Source organism: Artibeus jamaicensis, unplaced genomic scaffold (genome assembly GCF_021234435.1).
Source record: "Artibeus jamaicensis isolate MK-2021 breed Jamaican fruit bat unplaced genomic scaffold, CSHL_Jam_final contig_452, whole genome shotgun sequence".
Taxonomy (NCBI): Eukaryota; Metazoa; Chordata; class Mammalia; order Chiroptera; family Phyllostomidae; genus Artibeus; species Artibeus jamaicensis.
This window is the reverse complement of record NW_026521837.1, coordinates 15276949-15296439: the sequence shown is the minus strand read 5'-3', so window position 1 is coordinate 15296439 and position 19491 is coordinate 15276949. Positions and strand designations below refer to the sequence as shown.

General features: G+C 40.2%; 1 protein-coding gene across 4 annotated transcripts in view; it reads right to left on the bottom strand.

Moving 5' to 3' along the window:
• Positions 1-7912: 7912 nt before the first annotated feature.
• RAP1GDS1 (Rap1 GTPase-GDP dissociation stimulator 1) overlaps positions 7913-19491 on the bottom strand; it is a 147461-nt gene continuing 135882 nt past the window's right edge. For all 4 annotated transcript variants that reach the window (XM_037141639.2, XM_037141640.2, XM_037141641.2 and 1 more), the window contains one exon: positions 7913-9729. In XM_037141639.2, coding sequence (XP_036997534.1) covers positions 9602-9729 — 128 coding nt within the window. In that variant the 3' untranslated portion in view covers positions 7913-9601. The remainder of the gene's footprint in view (positions 9730-19491) is intronic.

Below are 19491 nucleotides of genomic sequence, written 5' to 3'. Positions count from 1 at the left end.
AGCCTACACACAAGCCCTTCACAACGTCACAGACACACAGGCTTCCGGCAGCTGTGGAGTTAAGAGGACGGGGGAGGTGGGCCAGGTGGGGACATGCGCCCCTGGCGGCTACACCTGCCCATTATAAAAGAGAACTAGACCTTTATGCAAAATCACCCAAATTTTAAGAGTTTACAGCTGTTTCTTTCCCTCCATTTCTTTTTCTCAAAACACAGAACAAAGATGCAGGCGGCCCTCAGTTTGCTGTCTGTGGTCTACAGGGAGAAATGGGTGAGCCAGGCCATGGCCTCCTGGGGACCACTGGCTGAGGGTTCTCCTGGAAGAGGAGGCTCTCCACCTTCTCCCCTCTCCACTGAGTGGCGCCTGGAGAGGCCTGCCAGTCGCAGTGGTGGTAGGAGCCTCACAAGTGCCGGCTGCGGCTGCTGACAGTGGTGAGAGGCAGCTGGGCTCCACTGAGCTGAGCGCCAGCACCGCGTCTTTTCAGACGACCCACAGTGATCCGCTTGCTGAGGGCTGGTGGTAAATGGTGAGTGGGTGCAATGCTTAGATGCCCAGGAAGGGGTTGCTGCCACTCTGGCCTTGCGACCCCTCCTCTTGTGGTGGGTCCCCTTAGGACGGTGATTTTCAACCTGTGTGCTGTGAGAGTTTTTAAAACAGGCAATGCCCGACTACTCAGGGGCACTGACCTCTTTTCTCTTATGTTGTTAAATAAAAAAATGACAACAGCCAACACAACAACAGCCATCTGGTGTGAATGAATCAAAGTTATACCTATTTTTTTTGTCAGATGGGCAAAAATGATGTCTTTTGGTGTGCTGAAGAATTTTAATGATTAGTTTATGTGGGATGAAAAAGGTTGAAAATCACTGCCTTTGTGGACCAGGGAGGGCTTGGCCGGAGCAGTGGGTGATCAGGAGGTGACAGGAGGAGACACAAGCACAGGTGGATCAGAGCATGCAAGGTGGCCCCGCCGAGACTGATGTGGAGCCCTGGAGAAGACAGGGGCTCCGCATCAGGGGCTGTTGACCTAGGGTTAGGGTCAGGAGGTAGAGGGGCCAGCAGGCCAAATGGATGGTTTTTAGTCTGGAATGACCCTAGCGTCTGCGAATGCTCACAACTTAGCATTTGAAGACTGCTTTTCGAAATTCAAAATATCAACATCTTACACATCCATATGTGGGAAAGTAGCCAAGAAATTTATGGGACATCTATATAGTTGAAAAATACTCAAGTATTAAAAATTAGGTTTGTGGGACTTCCGCCCAAGATGGAGGCATAGATGGAAACACTGTGCCCCTCGCACAACCAAATTTAAGGACAACAAAGATTTAGAAACAAAAACACAACCAGAACAGACAGAAAATTGAACTGTAGGGAAATCTGACAATGAGCCATTCATCCAGACTGGTAAGAGGGGTGGAGTCAGTGGCTGGCAGCGAGGGGTCATGGCAGGAAAAAGCGGTGGTTGGCAGACATGGGTGCAGGGAGGAAACGAGCAGACCCAGTGAGGTGAACAAGGCAGGTGGCTGACCGTGGACACACATTCTCGCAGATAAACCAGGCAAAAAAAGGGCAGTGAGACAGACCATGCAACCCAGGGCCCCAGCGGTGGGAAATAAAGCCTAAAAGCACTGATTGAAAACACTTGTGGGGTTTGAGTTGCTGGGAGAAACTCCCAGCCTCACAGGAGAGTTCGTTGGAGAGACCCACATAAGCCTACACAAACATACACAAGCCCATTCACCCGGGAACCAGCACCAGAAGGGCCCAATTTGCTTGTGGGAAGCGGCAGAGGGGACTGAAATCTGAGAGAGAGTGGAGCAAGCACCAATGCTCCCTCTTTGACCCTGCCTCCACATACAGTGTCACAACCCAGTGATGCAATTGCCCCACCCTGGTGAACACCTGAGGCTCCGCTCCTCATACATAACAGAACAGACCAAAACATTATGGCTCAGACAGAAGAAGCAACCAAGAGATAGCCAACCTATAAGATGCACAGTTCAAAGCACTGGTGATCAGGATGCTTATAGAACTGGTTGGTTTTGGTCATAAATTAGATGAAAAAATAAAGGCTACACTATGTGAAATGAAGGAAAATGCACAGGGAACCAATAATGATGGGAAGGAAACTGCGACTCAAATAAATGGAGTGGACCAGAAGGAAGAAAGAAACAACCAAACAGAAAAGACTGAAGAAACAAGAATTCCAAAAAATGAGGAGAGGGTTAGGAACCTTCAGGACATCTTTAAATGTTCCAACATCTGAATTATAGGGGTACCAAAAGGGGAAGAGGAAGAGAACAAGTGGAAAACTTATTTGAACAAATAATATATTAAGGAGAACTTCCCCAATGTGGCAAAGGAAATAGACTTCCAGGAAGTCCAGGAAGCTCAGAGAGTCCCAAAGAAGGTGGACCCAAGGAGGAACACACCAAGGCACATCATAATTACATTACCCAGGATTAACATGAAGGAAAGAATTCTAGAAGCAGCAAGAGATAAGGGGACAGTCACCTACAAAGGAGTTCCCATCAGACTGTCAGCTGATTTCTCAAAAGAGACCTTACAGGCAAGAAGGGGCTGGAAAGAAGTATTCCAACTCATGAAATCCAAAGACCTACATCCAAGATTGCTCTATCCAGCAAAGCTTTCATTTAGAATGGAAGGGCAGATAAAGCACTTTTCAGATAAGGTCAAGTTCAAGGAGTTCAGCATTACCAAGCCCTTATTATATGAAATGTTAAAAGGACTTATCTAAGAAAAAGAAGATAAAAAAGATGAACAGTGAAAGGACAGCAAACTCACAGTTATTAACAACCACAACTAAAACAAAACCAAACTAAGCAGACAGATCAGGAGTGGAACCATAGAAATGAAGATCACATGGAGGGTTAGCAACAGGGGAGTGGGAAAGGAGAGAGGAGGGAAAGATACAGAGAATAAGTAGCATAAATGGTAGGTACAAAATGGACAGGGGGAGGGCAAGCATAGTATGGGAAATGTAGAAGCTAAAGAACTTATGACACATGGACATGAACTAAAGGGGGGAATGTGGGTGGGAGAGGGTGTGCAGGGTGGAGGGGAATGAAGGAGAAGTGGGACAACTGTAATGGCATAATCAATAAAATATATTTAAAAAATGAGGTTTGTGCAACGGAGTTCTTAGCAACGTGGGAAAATGCCTGTCGTGTAAGTTGGGGAAGGGGGTGCAGCTCACGCGGCCCAGCACGTGCACCACCCGGAATCCGCCTGGCAGGGCGGCTGCTGCAGAGCGCACACTGGAGCGTCCCGCTGCCCCGAGTCTCACCAGTCCCAGGCTTAGCAAAGCTGCAGGTCACAGAGAACAGCAGTGTCAGGTGAGGCTATAAGCATCTGTTTGTTTGGGAAATACCGCTTCTCAGCAGCTGCCTTTCTCTGGTCGCTCCACATCTTGCTCTGAGTTGGGTGGCTCAGGCAGACACTGTGTCTCACCACCATCCCGTGAGTGAAGAGAGGGCAGGACGGAGGATGGGGGGAAGCTCGGGTCTCTCAGGTATTAATCAGAGTGATATTTTGAAGCTCAGTTACTTGCTGTGTGACTTCCTCTAACTTCTGTGGGGCACTAGGGTGTCAGAGGTGTGGGCAAGAGTGGAATATGAGTCATTAATAACTCTTCTTTTCCCACCTGCACGAAAAAGGAGGTCACTGGAGGCAGGGTATGGTGGGGAGTAGGTTACATTCTAGAACCTTAAGAAAGGGCGAGTGAGGTGAAGAAACTGTCTCTCGATTGTTGGCTCTGATGGAAGTCAGGGACTATTTTGGATTTCTGCAGACATGGGTTTGAAATCAGTTACCCTGGTTAGTATTTCCTCCCATTGTTCACCCTGATTAGGGCAGCTCTTTGTCTTCTTGTATTGGGTTGCAATCTGCATGACTTTGTTACATTAAAGGACTATTCAACCTTCCCCTCCTTTGTAAGTTCTAAGTAATTATAGGTATTCATTTGAATGCATGGCAAGGTCAAAAGGTGGCTGATCTTCTCTGGCCCTGGCGGTGGGGCCATGCTGGACAACACCATGAACCGTCCTAATGGGAGAGGGGGTTTCGTCTGAGAGCATGGACACCATGAGGACGGGGTGTAGCCAGCTGCCCATCAGGCATGGCTCTTATTCTGTATACAGCAGTGTCTTAAAAACAAGCCAACAAAAGCACCATTAGGCTAGAAGGGAGGCCTGTTTTAAAGTAGATGTGGTTATAAAATTCAAAGTGAGCATTCGTGTAGGAGTATATATTTGACAGTTATCTGAGGATACATCCAGAGTTCCTCTCCCGCTGGAGTCTTCAGGATTTCTGGGAATCAGTAAGTGATGTCCCTCAATTTTACTTGAAAATAGATTATATATGTATTTTAAAAGATCCATTCTTACACTCCAAATTTGTATGCTGGAAGTCTGGGTTAAGGCTTTGAAATTTTTTAAGATAACAGAAATCTAATCAAGATATTTAGAATTATTATTTTTTAAAGATTTTTATTTATTTATCTTCAGAGGGGAAGGGGAGGAAGGAAAGAGGGAGAGAAACACCAATGTGTGGTTGCCTCTCGTGCATCCCCTGCTGGGAACTGGCCTGCATCCCAGGCATGGGCCCTGACTGGGAATCGAACTGTGATCCTTTGGTTCACAGGCCTGCACTCAATCCACTGAACCACACCAACCAGGGCGATATTTAGAATTATTTAATTAAAAAAGTCCCAAACTCGAAACTATGACTTTAAAGTATGACAGGATTAGGCTTTATATGTTCTTGAGGATAAAAAAATATCTAACTAATGTTCTTACAAGCTAATCCTGAAATAGAAAATTCTCTCTGTATGTGACCGAAACTAATTAAACACTATGAAGTTCTTCTCTGCACCACTGGATGTGGTTTTAACTCTATGAGGCTAAGCAGAATAAAATAAGATTGCAAGCGTGCCTGCCAGAAAAACCTCAGATCTCTGAGCATGACAAATTTCAGAAACGTGTTCTGAGATCTAGGCAAAGGTGAAAGCCAGGTTTGTGTTTTAGGTTGCAGAGAGCACTTAAGTCACTTCTCACTTGAGCCAACACTTCCCTGCCTTCGCCGTTGGACAAGCTCCATTTTAGCTCCTTGAAAGCTGCACCGATAGTGCCAGGGGTCCAGAGAAATGACTGAAGTCACTTGTGAGAACAAGGCTGCTCCTGACATCACTCTGGTCCTCCGGTTTCTTAGGAAGCGGGAGACTCTACATTTCTCTTTGGCTGACTGTGACATCGGGCAGTGGGAGAGCACGGGACCGAGGGGACAAACATCAGGAGCGTTGTGGGTATCAGTACCCACATGGCCTAAGTTTGGTCTGATTGCAGTTGGTTCCCATAGATAAAGGACTTGTCATTACACTAAGTTCCCTATCTAATGTTATAAATAGGAGCATATCGTCCATTTTGCAAATGCCATTAGATTAGAATCTCTGTTACCACAGCTAAAAGTTTTAATTTCTTTGTTTTGTAGAAAAAAACAAAATGAGGATAAGGAAATAATGAATTTCAAAAAGTCAACTAAGAAGGAAAGAATAGGAAATTAGTTCAGTTTAGAAATGAGCATAAACTCCACGCAAAACTCATTTTTTTCCCCTTCAAATACTGTAGCCAAGCACTCGTAACAAAAAAGAACAGTCACCCTTGGAAACTTCCAACATAAAAGAGACTCTGCCAGGCTAGTCAAGAATCACAATGACGAGGAGGCCATCACCAGTGGATGCTCTCAGAGGACACAGGACACAGCTACCGTCTGCCTTCATGCCAGGCACATCCCACTTACATGGAAGAAAAACACATATACACGTACCGGTATGTATACAAAAAGGTATGATTTAGGTATACTCCTAAATACTTGGGTAGCACTGAAAATGGGAAGGGGGATTATTTTGTTTCTATATTGAGGAAAAAACTCAGTACTAAAGCCTCCTGTATATTGCTGAGCTACTATTGTTATTCCCACCCGACGGATGATGAGGTCCGAGACAGGAGGAAGTACTAGTGGGACCAACAGTCAAGGCCTGCTCTGCAGACCGGGCCTGGCCACTTAGACTGTGGGGGAAGGAAGCAAGGGGTTATCCATTCTGCTGCATCCATAACTGGTTGTGCCTCAAACTTTTAATAGACATATCATCTCCCATTTGGCTGTTTGTCGAATTCCTTTAGGTGGGAATCCTGCAGGGGGAACACAGGAGTGTAGTTTAGGCTGCAAGATAGCATGGTTCATCCAACTTTATCTTCAACTTCTGTAAGTTTCAATGTCACAAAACTCTGGAAAAGAGGGATTATTAAATTTATCACTTAAAAAAAATCCTCACCCGAAGACATTTTTTCACTGCTTTTAGAGAGAGGAAAGGAGGATTTTTTAGACAGAGGGAAAGGGAGAGAGAGAGGGAGAGAAACATCAATATGAGAAACATCAATTGGTTGCTTTTCATAGGTGCGCCAATTGGAGACCGAACCCACAACCTAGGCGCATGCCCTGATTGGGAATCAAACTTGTGAACTTTTGTTTTGCAAGGTGATACCCAATCAACTGAGCCATACTGGCCAAGGCTGTACTTATCACACTTTTAAAATAGTCATTCACAGCATTTCAGACACACCTATGAAACACATATCTATGGAACCACACATTATAACTATGTATTTATGTATGTAAAGAGATCTCATCTTTGAAAAAACCCTTAAAATTTTTCCTGATTACAGCTATGAATATTCTTTCCAAATATCAAGTACTTTTTAATATTTTCAATTATGGCTTCTTAGAGTTAGGAAGTGGCTTTTAAGCTTACTGATTCTAATAACAGCTGGACATAAAGGGTAATGCTCACCTAAGTAATAGATATCTTCACCCCTTATGTTCAGCAGAATTAGAAAATAAGCCTTCTGATGATACCAAAGAGCACTTCTTTTTGAAATGTTCACATGCAGGGTTTTGCAGAACACTTCACACTAATGCTTGTGCCTGAGAGCTGGATTCGATTCCCTCCAAGGGGAAATCGTTTGAGAACTGAAACATTTTGTTCCACATCTCCATTGTTATCACTATATTCAAAACATGTCTTGGCAAGGAAAACACTATGGGCCAAGGAAAACACAATATTTAAACAATTTTGCCGTGAGAACAATGAGGTTGCTATTTGGGTGTTAACAAGATTCCAAGGAGCTAATGCTGCCCGGAGAGAGGAAGGAAGGACATTCTAGTGCATTTCACTCCAGACATCTTCCCTTTCATTTCTGGCTGTTTTGCTTTTCATCTGTGCTCTAGTCCTGACACAAGGTGACCAAGCTTTGTGGTGCTGCTCCTCTCATTCCCTCCCTTAGAACGCACCCTTAGTGGGTAGCAAACTACTTTAAAGGTGGCCTCAGTTAAGCCATAGGAGGTAAGGGACAGCATTGTCTGCAGGCTCCTGCCCACTGCCACGCCGCAGCAGCACATCACCTCGTGTGGTGGACCTCTATCATCGTAAGGGCACAAGCTCTGGTTCCTCCACAGAACAAGCAGTGATTTGAATTGCACTGGGTTTTGCTGGAGACAAGAGTTTCCAGCATTATCAGCAAACTGACTGCTAGCAGCTGGCTCACATGGAGGCTTCTCTCAAATCTGTGATTTTTTTGATCCTTCTGATCTGAGGTTTTCTATATAATGCTTTTCAACAGGGACAGATCTTACTATCAAAAAAAATCCTCTGAAGTCAGACATATTTTAATTTCTCTAGTAATCTATCTTGAATTTGTTTAGGCAGTTTGGAAGTTACACGGAAATAGAAATTCATTCAACAAATACTACTTACTGAGCATCAGTGATGAGTAAGCACTCTTCTAGGCGATGGGAATAAAAGTAAAATATACAAAAAAACTAAATGATGCCATTATGGTTTGATATACAATTTATTTAGTTAGTTATTAATATGGACAGCCTATTATGCAACATTACAGATATCTTTCAAAACTATAATAAAATATAGTCCACGATCTAGCCCAGGGGAAGACAATAAACAAGATCATTCTCATGGGAAGTGTAGCATATAACAGTCCCTTTCTTGGACATTAAAGAGAATAAGTCAAAGGGTTCTTTACCTCCATTGGGGTTTTGACTCTCTTGAATTATAGCTGTTCAGAGTTAAAAGTCCAACTTTTGGTGATTGTGATCACCTAGAGATGTTCGTAATCTCACGGTGGGGGGAAGGTGCAGCTATACCCCTGGCCGCCCACTTGAGCCCATTCTACCTTTCAGCCTGTATCTGTCAAACTTGGACATGGGGAGAAGGCAGGTATGTCACAGGGATGTTTTGATTAGTTTACAAAGATTGTGTTTCAAAGCTCTAAAAATCCATTTGGTGGTGGCAGTGGCAGTGAAAAGTACATTGTATTTTGCCAAGGAGGGCTCACCTCTCGTGCTTCACACGTGGTGCCACGCCTTTCCTGAGAGCCTTCACCATCGACTGCAGTTTTCTGTGGAGAGTGGAGGCGGAAAGCTCTAACAGCTACTGGTGTGAAGCCATCTGCAGAATGAACTGGACTGGCTACTATGGCTTTATAACCTGCTTCCTTTCTTTAGACAAAGTTATTTCTTATTTATTTCCCTATACTCTGCTAATTCTAATATAAGATTTAAAAGGACGATGAGAGGAAACCTCTTGCTTTTGAGCTTAATGATGAAAAACAGGAAAAAAAAATCCAGTGTCCAATGAGCTATACTCAAGTTCCTTAGTTGAAAACAATGCCTAAGTGACTTTTAAAGACAAGTGCTGGACAATGCTTATTAACTGATGGAAAAGGTTCTGAGGTGAAACTGTACATTATAAGAATCTAAAATATAGCCAGAAAGCTAAGATGTACTAGTGTAATAGAGATTCTTCAACCCCTCAGTTTCGTGCTGAAAACTACAAATGTTTTCAACATCAGGCTACTGATGACAGCCAATTAAACATGAAATGAAAACCTCAGGAAATTCTGCCAAGTCTGTGGCAATTTCAAGAGTTTACATATTCAGGAAGGAAAAACCATAGGGTGAAGAGTGAGAGCACTGGATTTCATTTAACTCCAGGTACCGTAAGTTTGACATTAGTAGGTAAGACTAATGAGTGAACAGCCATATAGTTTCTGGTCATTGTGCTTACCAAGCACCCAAAAATGGAGCTATTTTTAGTATTCAATATCACTTTTAATAAGCTAGACAGATCCTGCTGCATTCTTGTTTGTTTCTAATTTACCAGTACATATATGTAGTTTACCGAGTATAAGGAGCAAGTCATTATGTAGTACCAAGTTTACATCATCATAGGACTATAACATGCACATTCTACTTAATGTAGCTCAAGCAACAGGAATATAAGAGAACAGTTATGGGTGGAGACTTGTTTTTGACAAATTCATGTTCACACTAATTATGGGTTTAGAAATCTTACTGGGCAGGTACATAGAGTTCTTCAACTGGTATTGAAACATTACACGCATGCACAAGTGATTTGGATGAGAATGAAGCAGAAGAGGCAGCTGGATGGAGGACAGAGGGAAACCAGAGAAGGGACGATGCCATGTTTCGGGGAGGGGCGTTCTCAGCTTTCCACCGTCAGTCTCTGCTCTGTGAGAGAGGCCTGTTGGGAAACACTTTTGTTTTCATGACTGCGAAGTTTGGACACAACATCTAGGAATGCCAAATCCTGTACTTCCTTATGTAGAGATTCTGGAAGACAAAAACCAAGATAACAGATACAAATATCCAAAATGTTTATTCAGATGGTACCATAAAAGTAGGAACAATTCTGGAAAAAGATGGCAGTAGCCTATAAAGGGCTTCTGTAGAGATGTTATAATAATAAAAAAACCCATCAGAGAACATTTACTTGCCATGTTACTATAAAGATAAACCATATGTCAAGTTTTACAGTGTAAGGTTGATTAGGGTAATGGGTTATAATTAAATACAGTTCATTGTATGATCTTAAGGTTTTGTTATATAGTTCAAATATGAAGGTTAATGAAAGAAAAACCTTAGGTCTATTTCAAATTAATTTTGTGGCAAATAAAAAGGTTATATATACTTTGCAGACTTTCAATTCTTTGCGACACTATGCTCCCTTTTGGATTTCCTATCTTCCTCTTTCAGGCTTTTCTTGTTCTATTTAACCTCAGTTACAGGAAAATACAAAACTCTTAAGACTCTGAGAACTGCTTAGAAGACCATTCTGCATGGTGTGGGCCCAGCTCCCACTCAGAGATGCAGAGGACCCAAACCCACGGATAGGTTCTCCCATGGAGAATCAGGCCTGCAATGTACCTAGACTGCTTTGAGACTTGCTTTTGCTAAAACTCCCTCACCCTGAACTGAGGCAGCAAGTGCCTACTGTAACTTCCTAAAATCCATGCTAAACCTTACAAGGATGAGCGTAACTGGAATTTACACTACTTTTCCCTTTTCATTTGCAAATATCCTCCTTCTGTGATGTGATTAGCAGCAGCATTTCCTTTGTTTTCTGTAAAAGGTAACCATCTAAAGCAAACCTGTGCGTAGTAAATGAGGACCATTATGTAATATGCCAAGAAACCCAATGAGAGCCACAGCTTTTGGTCCCCTTGAGAGGAAAAACCATGCTGTCCCTTTTCCTCCACAGGACTCTGTAGCCCATGTGAATGTCTCTCCCTCATCCACAATGTGTCAGACCCAACGAGCCGTGGTCCACATCAAACTACTACATTGGAAGACTGAGATCCAGTTAAGTTTAAAGCAATCAGCATTTCTCAAACTGATGTGTTTATTTTAATGAGATGGAGGTACAGAACTAAACCAGTTTTTAGTTAAAACAAAAATCCATGCTAAATTCACATGGAATCTCAAGGGACTCTGAATATCCAAAACAATCTTGAAAAAGAACAAAGTTCAAGGTCTCCATACTCCCCCATTTCAAAACTTACTAAAAAAGCTACAAAAATCAAAACAGTGTAGTGCTGCTATAAAGACAGACTATACTATAGACCAATGGAATAGAATGGAGAATCCAGAAATAAAATCTCAAATATGTGGTCAAATGATTTTTGACAAGGATGCTGATACCATTCAATCGGAAAAAGAATAGTCTTTTCAACAAATGGTATTGGACACCAGTAAAGGAATGGAGTTAAACCCTTACATCATAAAGATTAAATGTAAGCTACAACAGTAACACTCTTAAAAGAAAAATACAGAAATTTCATGACATTGAATTTTGCAATAATTTCCTGGATGGGCAACAAAAGAAAAAACAGATAAATTGGACTTGATCAAAATTGAAAACTTCTGCATATCAAAAGACACTATCAACAGAATGAAAAGGCAATCCACAGGAAAAAAAGTACTTGCAAACTATATACCCAATAAGGGATTAATAACTAACACATATAAATAACTCCTCCAACAGAACAATGGTATTTAAAGCCATTATCTTCTTATTTTCTCCCTGAATGATCTATTCATTGAAATAAGTGGACTACTAAAGTCTCCATTATGGTATTACTATTAATTTCTGCCTTTATATCTATTAACATTTGCTTTACATACTTGGGTGGTTTTATGTTGGGTGTGTATATATTTATAGTTGTTATCTCTCCTTCTTGCATTGACCCCTTTAAAAATTATGTGATATCCTTCTTTGTCTCTTACATTATTTGTTTTGAAGCCTGTTTCTGTGTTATAGGAGTATTACTACCCCAGTTTTATTTGTTTTTATTTGTGGGGACTATCTTTTTCCATTCCTTCACTTGCAGTCTGTGTGTCTTTGATCTAAAGAGACTTTTGTAAGCCACATATAGCATTTTTAAAATTCATTCTGCCACCCTGTGTTTTGACTGGAGCATTTTTGTCCATTTACATTTATAGTATTAATAGATATGTGCTTATTCCATTTTGTTCATTGTTTTTTGTTTTTGTTGTTCTCTACTGTTCCTTTCTTCTTGATCTCTTTCCTTTAGATTTGTTGGTTTTGTTTAGTGTTTTGATTGGATCCCCTTCTTTTCCTTTTGAGAAAATTTTTGTATGTTTTTGGTTTGTGGTTACCAGGAAGTTCATATATATGTCCATCTTCTACTGCAGTCTGTTTTAAGCTGATAGGCACTTCAACTGAATTCTAAAAGCACTATTTTTTACTGCCTCCTCCACTCTTTTTAACATCATGCTTTCTATCTTTGTGTAACCCGTGATCAACTATTGTAGAGTTAATTTTACCACTACTGTCTTTAAAACTTCTTTTTTGCTTTTTAAGTGGTTGATTCACTGTGATTATAGTACTGGGGTTGACCCAAAAGTCCGTTCTGTGAGATGGCTCTTAGTAGCACTTAGCTGTCTTTAACTTCATTTGAAACAATTCTGTTAGATTGTATTGTGACAGCTGTCATATCGGTGTGCATTAAAAAAATTACCCAAATCGGTTAGTTTTTGTGTAGCCATTTTAATACCTTCGAAAATGGAAGAAAATATGCAAAATTTTTTGGCATATTATGATTTACTACTTCAAGGAAGGTAAAAACTCAACTGAAATGTAAAAAAGAAAAAGATTTGTGCAGTGAATGGAGAAGGTGCTGTGACTGATTGAACGTGTCAAAAGTGGTTTGTGAAGTTTTGTGGTAGAGATTTCTTGCTGGACAATGCTCCACAGTCTGGTCAAGCAGTTGAAGTTGACAGCAATCAAACTGAGACGGTAACTGAGAACAATCGACATTCTAGCACCTGGGAGAGAGCTGACTATCTCTTTAGGCTCATCTTGTTTGGAACTCTCTGCGCTTCCTGGACCTGCATGTCTGTTTCCTTCCCCAGGTTAGGAAAGTTTTCAGACAGTATTTTTTAAAACATTTTCTTCTCCTTTCTATCTCCCTTCCGCTGGAAACTCTCCGATATTAATGTTAAGATGCTTGATGTCATCCCAGTGTTCCCTTATACTGTATTTTAAAAATTTTTTCATTTTGCTGTTCTGATTGGGTGATTTCCACTATTATCTTCCTGGTTGCTAACCTGTCCTGTATTAACTAATCTGCTGTCTCACAGTTGTGAGAGTGATCTCTGCGTAAACTGTGAACAGCTTTGGCAAGCTGGTTATAACTGGGGTGGGTGTGTGGGTTGCAGGTGGGGCAGCCTGGTGTATGTGTGTGCTTCCTTGCCGTTCTAGTTGGACAGGGTCACCTGATGTAGATGGGGCTGGTGGGTGTGCTTTTGGTGTGGCCGGTTGCTTTAAATATCTGTGATCCATTAAAAACCTTTGTATTAGCTTTTTAAGTGGTTGATTCACTGTGATTATAGTACTGGGTTGACCCAAAAGTCCGTTTGTTTCTGTAAGAGGCTCCTGTAAGAGGGCCTGGGCAGGCTGCTTTGCGTGCATCTTAATACCCCAGCAACCCCACCTCCCTCTCCAGGTGAGGCAGGCCTGTATGCACACAGCTGTACTTTACTAGTTCTATTCCTGCTCAGGCAGTGCAGCTCCTCATGTGCTCAGCCCTGCCTGCATGTCCTGGTTCTTTATTTGTCCCCTGGCAGAGCAGGGTCTAGGAAGGGTCACTCTGCATCTCAATATCAGACTAGCTCTGCCCTTTCTCCAGGTGGGACAGCCTTGTGCCTATGCACAGCAGCACCCCACTGGCTCCACAGGGGGCAACCTTATGGGTGGATATTGCAAAGTTTTGCTAGCTCTGCATTTTCTTTGGGTTGGGTAGTCCTACATGTGGGTACGACAGCATTTTGCTAGCTCCATACTCTCTGGGAGGGTTAGTCCTACATGAAACATGGTTGCCCCACTATTTCACACCTTCTCTGGACAGAGTAGCCTGCAGATGGATACCACAGCATTTTGCTAGCTCTTCACTCTCTCCAGGTGGAGAAGCCCATGTATGCATAGCCCAGTGGGTGTGCAAAGCAGCACCATGCTGTACCTGCTGGGTTAATCTCTGGGTGGAGGGACCGCTTATATGCCTGCTACGGTGCCCTTCTCTTTCTGCTGGAGTTAGCTCTAGGTGTGGCTGGGAACACTGCAGGTCCACCAGAGTACCTGGATGAGGCCTGCGCCTGCTATCCACGTTCAGGATAAATTAACGGCACTCACCAGTTCCTCCAGTCCAGGGTTGTTCCTCAGCTCCTGGAGAGCTCTTGTGGTTCTCCAACCTTCTCTATGTGGTCCCTCTCTTTTGCTTGTTGTGCAGAAGCTGGTAAACTGACTCACAGGTGTACATTTGATGTGTTCTTGGAGAGTGAGCTCAGTCAGCAGCCACTATCTTGGCCTAGCCTGTGGTCATATGTTTTAATCCACTTTTATCAGTTTCTTTTAATTGGTGTGGTTAGACCAGGGGCCCCCAACCCCAGGGCCACAGAGCAGTACCAGTCTGTGGCCTGTTAGGAACTGGGCCACACAGCAGGAGTTGCAGTGGGCAAGTCAGTGAAGCTCTGCTCACATGACCACCTGAGCTCTGCCTCCTATCTCCCTCCCCCACCTCTGTCCGTGGAAAAATTGTCTTGCATGAAACTGGTCCCTGGTGCCAAAAACCTTGGGGACTGCTGGTATAGGCCATTCACATTTAATGTAGTGACTGGCATGTTATGGCTTCAGCTGGCAATTGCATGTTTTTGTTTTCTGCTTGTTTTGTATATTTTTTTCCTGACTTTCTGTGGATTGCTTGAACATTCTTTTAGTCCTGTTGCTCTCCCTCATTTACAATATAGTTGTCTCAGATACTTACTCTGTATACATTTAAAAGTACTTAAAACACCGTATTTTTTCAATTAAAACAATTCAAAAACTCTCAAGAAGAAAAGTCCATTGTGTTTATCTACATCTTTGCTATGTTTGTTGTTCTTCCTGATCTTCCAAGAATTCTTTTTTAAGCATTTCCTTTTTGTTTGGAGAACTTCCTTTAGCCATTCTTTTAGGCTACTCCAGTTAGACAAATTCTCTTGTCTTCCTGAGAATGTCTTCATTTTTCCATTTCGAAAAAATATTTTCTCTGGGTATAGAATTCTAGGTTAACAGTTCACTACTTTCAACACTTGAAGATTGTAGTGTGACTTTCTTCTGGCCTCCATGGTTTCATATAAGAAATCCAAACTCTCCCTTTTGTTTTCCACCTGTAGGTAAGGTGTTATTTCCATCTCTTACAAGATTTTCTTACTTTAGTTTTCAGAAGTTTGACTTTAATGTTTCTTGGCATGAAGTTCTTTTGGTTTATCTTATTTAAGATCCCACGAGTGTGGGATCTTTAGTTATATCCCAGGGGTCCCTTAAGGCTTTGTTCTGTTTTTTTTTCCCCCAGTTCATAACTCCTGTGTTGTTGAGACAGTGTAATTGCTATTGTTCTGTCTTCTGTCCCCTCCGTTCTGCTGTTGAGGCTATCCATTGAGCTTTTATTTCAGGTACTATACTTTTGAGTTATAAAATTTACATTTGCTTCTGTATCTGTTGCCTTGCTGGAATCTGTTTATTCATTTGTTGGCAAATATTCTCATAATTGTTAACATGTTTTTAAATGTAAAAATATATAAAATTTGCCATTTTAATCATTTTTATATGTACACTTCAGGGACATTAAGTATACTCACACTGCTGTGCAAATATCATCCACCATCTGTCTTCTGACCTTTTTCTTCTTCCCAGTTGAAATTCATGCTCTGTACCAGTAACTTCCCAAACATGCATCTCTCCAGCTTTTGACAACCACCATTCTATTTTCTGTCTTTGAATGTGACTAAGTACTTCATATAAGCAGAATCATTGAGTATTTGTCCTTTTGTGTTTGGCCTAGTTCACTTAGCATATTATCTTCCAGGCTCATCCATATTTTAGCATGTATCAGAATTTTATTCCTTCCTAAGACTAAATGTTCCATTATATGTATATATCTTATTTTGTTTATTCAGTCATCCATCAATAGACCTTTGTGGTTTTTTTTCACCTTTTGATTATCGTGAATAATGCCGCTATGAATATATGGTTATGGTTGTACAAATATCTACTCAAGTCTCTGCTTTCAGTTACTTTGGATATATATATGGAATTGATGGACCACATGATAATCCTATGTTTACTTTTTTGAGGAACCACTATAGTGTTTTCCACAGTGGCTGTACACTTTATATTCCCACCAGCAATGCACATGGCTTCCATTATGTCTACATTCTCACTAACATTTAAAAAAAAATAATAGCTACTCTAATGGGTATGAGGTAGTATCTTATTGTGGTTTTGATATGCTTTTCCCTAATGATTAGTGATGCTGGGATCTTTTCATGTGCTCACTGTCCATTTTTATATATCTTCTTTGGAGAAATGTCTATTTGAGTCCATTTCCCATTTTTAAATCACATTTTGTTGTTGTTGTTGCATTGGAGGAGTATTAGACCAATTTGACCTGACAGACATTTACAGTGTATTTCACCCAATCACTGTAGATTACACATTTTTCTCAAGTGCACATGGAATATTTTCTAGGCTATATCACACACAAGGCCACGACATAAGCCTCAGTAAAATCAAGAAGACTGTGATTATACCAAGCATATTTTCTGATCTCAATAGCATGAAACTAGAAATCAACTACCAAAAGAAAACTGTAAAAACACAAAAATACATGGAGATTAAACAATACGTTTTGAAACAAACAACAGAGCAAAGAGGGAAATCAAACAGGAAATGAAAAACTACCTTGAGACAAATGAAAATAAGAACACAAACTTACAAAATTTATGGGGTACAGCAAAAGTAGTTATGTGAAGAAAGTTTATAGCTATACAAGCCTACTTCAGGAAGCAAGAAAAAGCTGAAATAGTCTAAATTTATCCCTACAGAAATTAGAAAAAGAAGGACAAACAAAACCTAAAGTAGAAAAAAGGAAATAATAAAGATCAGAACAAAAATAAATGAAATAGACAACAGAAAAATAGAAAGGATAATTGAACTAAGTAAGAGCTGGATCTTTGAAAGGGCATACAAAATTATAAGCTTGTAGCAAGACTCATCAAGCAAAAGAGACTATAAATAAATTAAACCAATAATAAAAGATTATACCTGATACACAAAATAAAAGAACCATTAAAAAATACTATGAACAAGTATAATATATGCCATCAAATTGTACAATCCAGAATATATAAATTTCTATAAATACACAATATTCCAAGAGTAAACCAGGAAGAAACAATCTAAACAGACCAAATTACTAGCAATGGAATTGAAGCAGTATCAAAAAACTCCCCACAAACAAAAGCCTAGGACCAGAGATAATTTTTGTATTTTTTCTGCTCAAACTATTCCCAAAACCTGAAGCGGAAGAAACACTTTCAAACTTATACTTTGAGACCAGCATTACCCTGATATCAAAAACCAGGCAAAGACACTAGAAAAAAAATTACAAGCCAATATCCCTGAAGAACATAGATGCCAACAGTGTCACCAAAATACAGGCAAACTGAATTCAACAGTACATTAAAAAGATTATATAACATCATCACGTGGGATTTATGCCTGATATACAAGGTTGGTCTGACATCCAGAAAACAATTTGATTAATCACATCAACAAAACCAAGAATAAAGATCATGATTCACTCATGAGAAGCAGAAAAAGCATTTGACAAAATTCAATATCTATTTATGATAAAAACTCTCAATGAAGTGGGTATAGGCTGTGAAATACAAATATATCATCTTACCTATAAGTGGAACCTAATGAACAAAACAAATAAGCAAAACACAACTAGAGACATGGAAATAAGAAACATACTGATCGTGATCAGAGGGGAGAAGAAAGAGGGGTAATGGGGAAAAGAAGGGGGAGGCTCTAAAAAAAAAAGGAAACTTACCTCAACTTGAAAAAGACTACACATGACAAGCGGGCAGCTAACATCATACTCAATGGTGAAAAGATGAAAGCTTTTCCTCTCAGATCAGGAACAAGACAAGGATGACCACTCTCACCACTACCATTCAATATAGTATTGGCAGTCCTAGCCACAGCAATCAGACAAAAAAAAGAAATAAAAGATATCCAAATTGGAAAGGAAGAAGTAAATTTGTCACTATTTGCAGATGACAGGACACTATATATAGAAAACCCTAGAGGATCCAGTAAAGAAGCAAAATACGAAATTAATATACAGAAATCCATTGTGTTCCTATATACTAATAAATAATCAGAAGGAGAAATGAAGAAACCAATTCCATTTACAATTGCAACAAAAGAATAAAATCCCTAGGAATAAATTTAACCAAAGAAATGAAAGCCCTACACTCTCAAAACTATGAGACACTGAAGAAAAAACTGAAGAGGACATAAATAAATGGAAAGATATATTGTGCTTATGGGGAAAAATTAATATTATGAAAATAAACATACAACACAAAGCAATCTACAGATTCAGTCCAATTCCTAAGAAAATAGCGTTGATATTCTTCTCAGAACAACAACAAAATTCTTGTATTTATATGGAACCACAAATAATCAAAGCATTCTTGAGAAAGAAGAACAAAATTGGATGTATCTTGGTGCTTGTTTTCAAACTATACTACAAAGCTATAATAATCAAAGCAGTATGGTCCTGACACAAAAACAGACACACAGATCAATGGAACAGAATAGAGAGCTCAGAAATAAATCCTCAAATATACTGTCAACTAAGAAGGTAATAATATACAATAGTGTAATGACAAACCAGTCACCAAGTAGTGCTGGGAAAACTGGACAGATATGTGGAGACAAATGAAAAGACTACTCTTACAATATATATAAAAATAAACTCAAAATAGATTGAATACTTAAATGTAAGATCTAAAATCATAAAACTCCTACAAAAAAACGTAGGTAGTTAACTGATATTAGTGTGAGAAGTAACTTTTCAGATATTTCCCCTCAAGCAAAGGAAACAAAAGCAAAAATAACCAAATGGGACTTCATCAAACTAAAAAGCTTCTGAACAGTGAAAGAAACAATGAAAGAAGTGAAAAGACAACCTACTGAACAGAGAATTCATAAAAGATACATCCAAGGCATTGATATCCAAAATATTTGAGACTCATACTACTCAACAACAACAAAAATAAACAATCTAATTAAAAATGGGCAAAGGACATGAAGATATTTTTTCAGAGAAGACATAATAAAGATGACCAACAGACAAATGAAAAGATGCTCAACATCACTAATCATCAGGGAAATATAAAACAGTGAGATATCAGTAAAAACGGCTATTACAAGAAGTCAACATGTGTTGGCAAGGGTATGGAGGAAAGGGAACCCTGTGTACTGTTGCAAATTAGTGTAGCCACTATGGACACAGTATGAAGATTCCTTAAAAAACTAAAATTAGATCTACCACATAATCAAGCAATTCTACCTCCAGGTATTTAGCTGAAGAAAACAAAAACACTAATTCAAAAATATAAATGCACCCATATTGACACTTCTGGTCAACATGGCAGTATAGGTAAACATGGTTCTCAAAA